Raw genomic sequence first — 8675 nt, forward strand, 5'->3', positions numbered from 1 at the left:
ACGGAAAGGGAGGGCCAGCAAGGTCTGCTGCGTCGCTGCCGAGTACCGAGACGTCGACAGCCACAGCCTGCGCATCCCCATGACTGCGCACATCACCGTCGACGCAGCAGACCGCAAAGAGTCGCGCGCGAGGTGTGCCTGCACTTCCGAGAGCTGACGGAGCAGCACGACATGCGGCGAAACGTCGCCAGCATGCCCCTCCGCCTCCAGGGCCGACCTCTGAATCGAGGAGAGGTAGGCCTCATGGACCACCACCCTGACCTGCTGACCTGCTGCATTGCACGCGTGCCGCAGGGGGGCGCCCGCGAGGGCAAACGGTGGAGTGAGGCGCCCTTGCCGAGCAGCCGGAGCTGCTCCGGAGGAAGCCGAGCCTCCCCCCAGGGCGACGGAAGTGAACACGCACTCGTCAACGATGGGAACAACGAACAGGGAGTCCTCCCCAAGTTGGTACCTCCGTACTAAATCCGGCAAGTCGAACCGAACACGGGTACCAGACAAGAGGGGCTCGACCACGTCCTGAACCAACGAAGGCAGAATGCGGAGCTGCGTCTGCGAGGGCTGCCGAGGGGCAAACGCCTCGCCTGGCAAGCGGAACTCAGCCGAGTCCGAGCGGCCAACAGGCACCGCGGCTTGGGGTAGGCCCTCGGCAATTCTTTGCCGGACCTCCCGCAGAGCCGAAGCAAAACGGAAACCACCGTCATGCTCCTCTACCTCCCCAAGCTCCATCGACTCGGCGCCCGAGCCCGAGTCAGAGGCTGGGTCTCCTCCGAAAGAGGACCCTAACCCCGACCCGGTGGGCGGCCTAGCGCTAGGAAGCACAGAGAGGGAAGAGCAGACAGAGCGCTCCACGTCGGCGCCTGGAAGCGTGCACGGACCCCGGTCCCGAGACGCTGGAGGCAGACCAGGCAGAACTGGTGCCTCCGCTCTCATGGGGCGGGAGTGCGCAGGGACCGGAACACCAGGAATACTCAACGGTCCCTGCGCCAACTCCGAGAGGGGGACTGGGAGCACCTCCCCCTCCGGGGCAGCCGAGGCGTCCGGACCCGAAGCCAGAGGCAACGGGTCTACAGACGCCTCAAGGCTGAGGGATCGAGCCGAGCCCGGCGATCCCACCCCCTGACTCTCCGCCCCCCGTCCGGAGTGAGCGAGGAACTCCTGCCGGAGACCTCCAACAGACTCACGAACGAGGGACTTCACAGAGTCCATATGCTGCTGAAACAATTTGTCCATTAGTGTCATATCAAAACCACCAGTACTAGCAGGAGAGGGGGTTTGGCTTCGGGATTTTTTTCCCTTACGTGACTGTTTCTTAGTCTTAGACGGGGGGACCTGCGTCAGTTCCCCACCCGCCTCACGCATCTCTTTGTAAAATAGCGTGTCTGCCGCCCTCCGCTTTTGGGCCCGGGGGGAAAACCCAAGACATATCGGACATGTGTCCGCGTCATGGCCAGTCTTTTCTAGACAGGCGACGCACTGGTCATGCCTGTCGGCCCGTGGAATGCTCTGTCCACAGACCGAACAGGATGAAAAGGCCTGAAAGCAAACACGCAAGCATGTAGCTAACGGCGGACCAGCAGCATATATACACGTAGAAAACATTGAAAAATACGTGAAGGCTACCACGGAAAGTAATAGTTGGTTCAATACGCAATATTACGACCACATGGCACGCTAAACTTCCCGCCATGGCAGAGCAACATGTGCATAAACCACGGGAAAGTTCGCGTAATATAATTAATACAAAGTCACAATTATGAAACAACCAACTGTAAAGCTTTACTGTTCCTTTCATAGGCAAATAAAGACCATACATACAGGTGGTGTCTCAGACATAGTCTTTTTCTTTCTCAGAAAGCTCAGCTCTATCAACACTGTACGGCTCATGTACGTCTGTTCATGGCAGTGACAGCAGAAGGAATGATGATACGGGTCTAGGAGCCTACCCAGTTGGTGCGCATGCGCAACGGGAGGTAACTCCGTGAGGTAGGGGCCGTATAATAAATAAAAGAGTTTATTTATTGTTCAATCTTTTTATTTAAAAAACATTGATACAACTGTCACAGGACATTTTTCAGCCGGAAAATGCATAATATGTACCCCAAGGACGATCTCTATAAAGAAGAATCTACTTTATCTCAAAGCCAACTGGGAAGGTGTCTCGTCTCGAAACATTTGCTCACCTCTCCTTGGGTGTTTCCAACTCAGACCTTAAAACACCTCTCGTGTGCTCCTTATACGTTACATTCTTTCCCTTGAACAAAAAGTAATAAGATTACTTTTAAATAGGATAACAACCCAAAAGATGTACATAAAATCAGTCGTCCATTTTCATGGCACAGAGGTATTCCATGTCCCTCTGAAACTGTTACTCCCGGCTGGCTGCTCTTGAAGGCAAGCTCCGACGATGAGCTTGCTCCTGCTCCCCGGCTACATCACGGGACTCTGGATGTGCTGGTGGGAGGGCATCTCCAGGGTTGATGTATTCCGGGTTGTGGGGCCTCCCTGACCTTCAGGTCCGTCCCTGGGGGATGCTGCCACAGATGATGCTTTGCGTGGCCCTTGCATCGGTTTTTGCGTCCACATCGGGAGCACTGGTAATATCTCCTCGTCGCCAGGTGATGCCTCTGCCAGTGGTCCATAAGACCATTCCAGCGCTGGAATACTGATGTCCCACAGGCAGCGACGGGGCAAGGCATGCCTCCTGGCGGGAATGGCTCCCTTAAGCTTTCTTCAAACGCCTTCAGTTCTTCCTTTGGTACTGTGATCTCCATTTTCTAATACAGAAAATACACACCACATCAAAATAATTAAAACAGAACAAACGAAAGTCTTCCCAGGATCTGGGTTTATCCTGAGGAAGGTGAGTACACATCCCAAGGGACAGCCGTAACCTGCATGTCTCCGCGAACACTGGTAAGAAAGATCCATTTAATATACCAGAATTTATAATTTATACCCCGAACTAAGTTACTAACCCTAGACCACCCCTTTCTAATATCTATAGCACCTATTATACTTATCCCCCGTTACAAATATTGTTACGATGCCTGGTTTCGAACCTGCAACCCTTCACTTACTAGCTTGGCGGTTTTATTCACTAAGCTACGAAGGATCGCTGTGAAGAAAGAGATTGTTTGTCACTATGAACCATGTGTTCCTTACAAAACGGGTAGCACATGCAAGGCACGGTAACGCTGCCAGTCGCACCCAAGCATCCCAACCGACCAAAGATATATCTAAAGTATATCTTCGGTCGGTTCATAAGTTGGATCAAAACCCGATCTTCGGTTTTGTTGGAGAAGTAAGCCCTTGGCCTCCCCAATTTCCCCCTGCTCGCGGTAATTGGGCAGGTAGTCATTTTACTGATGCATTAAATCTCAGCTGACCAGCATTTTCATACAGCAAATACCCTGGACTAGTCCAAACACATGCACTCACACACTTATAATGAATGACTGACTGAGTTTGGTTTTATGCCGCTTTTAGCAATATTCCAGCAACATCACGGCGGGGGATGGGCTTCACACAGAAATGGGCTTCACACATTGTACCCATGTGGGGATTCGAACCCGGGTCTTCGGCGTGACGGGCCAACGCTTTAGCTATTAGGCTACCCCACCGCCCCCACGTATAATGAACGCGACGTTATATACCATTTCACCTCCTGTTGGTGGTTATTATGTTTTCGCCTGTGGCGTTGAATGATATTCTTGATAATGTTGTTGATAAAACAGTTTCATAAACTCCTAGGCAGCATTAAAACAAGTGTCACGGACTAGCCCTACAGCGTCATCATCAACATCACAACACAACGTAGTATGAAGATTAACAACATACGTTTATTCAAAAGTTATTACAACACACATTTTCACACATGAAACATCCATCTTCACACTCACCGTACACGCCTTGCATGACCCCTACAAGTAAACCCTATTCACTCACACATACAGTAAGTTTCACCCGACTCTCAATAACACCTTCCCAACACCCATTTCATAACACATCACCCCACACTGACAACCAATTACTTTACAGACCCACAATGTGTATACGAGTTCATGAATTCACACAACAGATATACCTTGAGACGGAACATAGGTATGACGTAATGATCACATTTAAAAATAAAGACGTTAATAAGGTGCCAATGATCGAATGTTTACAAACTGAACAATAATTCTAATGAAGAAATATGTCATGGACAATTCAACCATAGGAGAAAAAGACCAAAGCACCGTGGAGAAAGGCTGGAGAAGAACCGTCCCCCAGAACAGTTACCAACCATCACACGGGGCCCGTTCGAGTTGATTATGTAAGTGACCCGGAAAGCCGTGCAAAATCCTTCAAGCGAAGGAAGATCTTACTGGAAAAGGTATGTAATTGCAAAAACATGAAAGATATACTCACCGGCGTCATCGTCATCCAGCATTGCTTTCTGTTGGTCCAAAAAGTCAACCATCTCTGGCTTAGTTTTAGACTTTAGAGCTTTATGTTCCGCTTTTACCTCTGCATTTGGCTACATGCAATAACAAAATGTAATCACTGTTGTATGACACTATGAAAATATCAACGCTGTAAAAAACACAGAATGACATACTTTCCGAGTAGTCCTATGACACAATAACATTATACTCAAAATGAACTTCCAACCAAAAATAATACATAACAATTGAAACAGACATATGATGTCCTAAGGACCAGTCAGTAGAGTGATCTCCCCATATGGTTGGTCTCAATAACGTAATCATCTGCATATGCAGCAGGTAGAATTGATAAACATGCATCATTTACATGTGTAATAGGCTTCTCTGCCCAGTGACAGTTGAAGCTTGCTATAATAGGGTTTAGGACCTTGCGTTTTGTACTTTATGTGGTGATGGTAAAGTAGCCAACTTCACATAGGCTCTATGAATCAGGCCTCATTGCTGGTAAAAACACAAATAGAAAAGAGAAACTCAATAATTTATTTACAAAAACCCAAACCTATCCTAACCTAATAACCTAACCTAATCTATACCTAACAATCTAACGTAACCGCAAACCCTAATGAGACATGGCTCTGATTTCAGAGCCTTTGTCCAAAACAAATAAATATCTTAATTTCCTATGTAACCAAAAGGCCTATATACTTGCTCTGGATTACCAGGACTCAAGCAACTGAAATAAATGTCCTCACCTCTGGTGAACCAGTTCACTAAAGACGAGGAGTGCTGTGAAGCTACCCCCTTTGTAGGGCTAGAGGCCGGGTGTGTTGTGGCTATGCATGTCAGCATAGCCGAGAACACACTAATAACACATGTTATATTAACCCAACCCCCAATATAACTCAAACATTACCCGAAATATCCTAAACTACCACACATGAATATGACCCCCTGATATGATGCAACTAATAACATGGACCCAAAAATTGTATAACCTGCATACGTTTTGCCCAACAGTCTGTAAGAACCGACTCACAACGATGAATGGAGTGTACGTAAGAATAATATATGTCCCTAGTATGGATAACGCATTCTGATAACCATTGAAACATGTGCAAGTCAATATCGCTATGAAGGATGATTGTAAGAAAATACACCTTGCTACATACATTAAAAGCCTCCATTACACAACTGAAAAAAATATGTGTTCTTTTACCTCAATTGATGTGACAATTTGATCTATCTCCGCCGCAAACTGCGCCCTGCTCATGTTAATGGGCTTGTTGGCTTCCTCTCTCAGCCGCTGTAATGATGACCTTTGGCAGTGCCAAAACGTTGCAATCAGCATGTCTCTTTTCACTGCAATAAATATAATGTACATTACACTAATGTGAACAATGGCATATATCATCGATCACAAAGAATAGTACTGTATGCAAGATACTTACATGTACAACTGCCTGTTCTCATAACAATGATGTCGACATCGCACTAGATGGACATCCAGCAGGTCCCCAGGATTGAGCCCGCTGTGAGGACTGGATCTCCATGGGTTGATTGAAGTGGCCAACACGTCGAATCCAACGACACTATCGTAGAATTGCACACTGTAATGATTCTTCATTAATAGTGGAAAACTGGAAGGCGTCGTGGTCGGTGCCAAGTACGGTCTCGAGCATCTGCAATACATGCGCCAGGATGACTAATAAGTCCTAGGCCACCATTGACACAAGGCTCATGCAGATAATGAATGTTTTGCAGGCGAAAGAGAAACACTTCATCACCGGGGCCCGGATATCCGCACCCTCACCATTGAGCCTGAGATGGGTGGGGAGACCCAGTCATTCATGTCACTTCTAGACGATCAGATGGGTATGACATGTATATTGATATGTGTAACATGTTGACACAGAAATGGAATTCAATTTTTATTGGAAAAATGTTAGGTAAGAAATAAATACTAACACATTGACGTATGTCAATTCAGTGCGATTTAATGATTATTGTCATAGGTGAAAAGTCTGAGATTGCAGTAGAAATGTCAGTGAGTGAGTTAAAGTTTAACGTCACATCAGCAATATTGCAGCCATATCGTGACGAGAACAGTTGATATCGATAGGCAAATCAATAAATGTATAACGTAAAAATCTGTCATCGAAGGACAGTAAACTAGAATATCACAGATATACATGTAAAACTAGTAATTAAGTCTAAAACATTCCAACTATAGGGGACAACACAATATAAAAACAGGCTATAGATCGCCAACAACTAAAAGTAGATCACCAAACTAGGGACCATGGGAGTAGAAATGTGATCATATGTTTCAAATGATGTTCAATATGTAATGATGCTATAAATTAACGTATTATTTGTCATTTTGCCAAATTGTTGTGTCTACCTGCTATTGAGTAAGTGCATTCACTAATGGAATTAAGTATATAAACAAATATACATAATAAGTTCATGTTTGGCCATAGTGTTTGTCATAAATACCGATAATCATTCATTTAATTTTAATATAAAACAAATGAAACTACACCTATCCATATTCCTGTAACCTCAATTTTCAAAACAGCCTGATTCCAGGTGAGGTAAGTAGTCCAACATTATGCTTACACATATATCCTGTTATGCTTTCATTTGTACATGTTGGGCGGTGGGGTAGCCTAGTGGTTAAAGCGTTGGCTCGTCACGCCGAAGACCCGGGTTCGAATCCCCATATGGGTACAATGTGTGAAGCCCATTTCTGGTGTCCCCCCGCCGTGATGTTGCTGGAATATTGCTAAAAGCGGCGTAAAACCAAACTCAGTCAGTCAGTCATTTGTACATGAAATTGGGATTGCTACATCCCTCATTGTGTTGACCTGACAGGCAAACTTGTACATCTCATGATGTAAGTTTCCCATTGTTATCTATCGTGACATACGCACTAAATTCACCTCCCCACTGATACAGTGAAGCCATTATATTCCATCACCAATGAACAATAATGTATCATTATATATACTCCATAGGAAGCTATTGCCACATATTTACTGTAATCATTCCTCCGTACATCGACAACTGTGGCACGCGGTGTTGACGATGTTTCCCGAACTGGTTTTCATTCACAATTATGAGAGGATATCCGTAAAGAGCGCTGGAAGGGACATAACTCTATGGGATTCGCTTTAACTAATAATCGTCTGCTATAACACTCGACATCCGTATTAACGCTACCTTGTATGAATAAAGTGTAAGTTTCTTAGACACCCATTGAATATAAATACATATCACATTTGATAGCAATAGTATGGCAGCACCCTTGGGTGGCTCTTCGTTATCATTATTGACATATGTGCATTTATTATGATAGTGATTTAACATGTCGTTATGTTATACCTTCAGATATCCAACACGGATGGACAGACATGAGGTTAGTTTTACCTCCACCTATTCACATTGTGAAATCACAGACCAAAGAAACCCAATATGATTTTGATAACGCTTCCAAAAGACAATCACCAACAGTAACGCAGGACAGTGCTACCAAGAAATGTAAAACAGACGCAACTATTTGCTCAATATGTGGTGTGCAGTATGGGTGTGCGAATGATGTGAGATTGATTGAATGGGTGGGGTGTGAGTATCGAAATGGTGAGAATGCGTGTTCATATTGGGGTCCTTGTTCAAATATCTTCTATTTACATCCTCTATCATTCTATTGTCAGTCACATAATCATAGCATACCCATTAAGTATACATGTTAATTCATCATTCAGGGCTACAGATAAGGGGCGTACAGGCGTAATGTAAGCCTCAAAATCAATTAAGTGCGACATACTATAAGATTTCAAGCGTATCGTGTACGTACATAAATACTTTTGTACGTCTAACATTTAATTTCCGTGCGTATCGTGCAAATGGAAATCTATTTCGGATAAATACTTGAAGTTTCTTTTGCGAAACCCGTTTTGACACATGAGGAAACCCCGACAGTAGGAATCACTTGCGTTGCCATGCAACGATATGCGTCACTATTTTTCGATTGGCTAAAAACTACACTGATCCTATTTATATCAAGTCGGACCTGACATTTCGCGCATCACACGGTCGCTCAGTTATTTCTCACGCGTCTTCAAATACAAGTACATGGTTGGAAACATTCTCTTCCCACAGAGGTTACTCCTGTCATATCTTCCTACATAACCTCTGTTCTAATACGGCCATATTTCCCGGTCCTCGTAAAATCCCCTAGCGGCAAAA

The 8675-nt window shown here is 45.2% G+C and overlaps 1 protein-coding gene across 2 annotated transcripts; it reads right to left on the minus strand.

The window, feature by feature from the left end:
* Positions 1-2670: 2670 nt before the first annotated feature.
* Positions 2671-6096, minus strand: LOC124261059. 2 transcript variants are annotated; one of them, XM_046695380.1, is made up of 4 exons: positions 5876-6096; positions 5644-5786; positions 4411-4519; positions 2671-2774 (listed from the first exon to the last, which is right to left on the minus strand). In XM_046695380.1, the coding sequence occupies exons 1-4, from the start codon at positions 5895-5897 to the stop codon at positions 2731-2733; spliced, it is 318 nt and encodes a 105-aa protein (XP_046551336.1). In that variant the 5' UTR covers positions 5898-6096; the 3' UTR covers positions 2671-2730. The 2 variants fall into 2 exon arrangements, with proteins under 2 accessions (XP_046551336.1, XP_046551335.1); XM_046695379.1 differs by lacking the exon at positions 2671-2774 and having other exon boundaries at positions 4151-4519.
* Positions 6097-8675: the final 2579 nt, after the last annotated feature.

The sequence above is a fragment of the Haliotis rubra genome, unplaced genomic scaffold (assembly GCF_003918875.1).
Source record: "Haliotis rubra isolate DU_JTF1 unplaced genomic scaffold, ASM391887v1 Scf787, whole genome shotgun sequence".
Lineage (NCBI taxonomy): Eukaryota > Metazoa > Mollusca > Gastropoda > Lepetellida > Haliotidae > Haliotis > Haliotis rubra.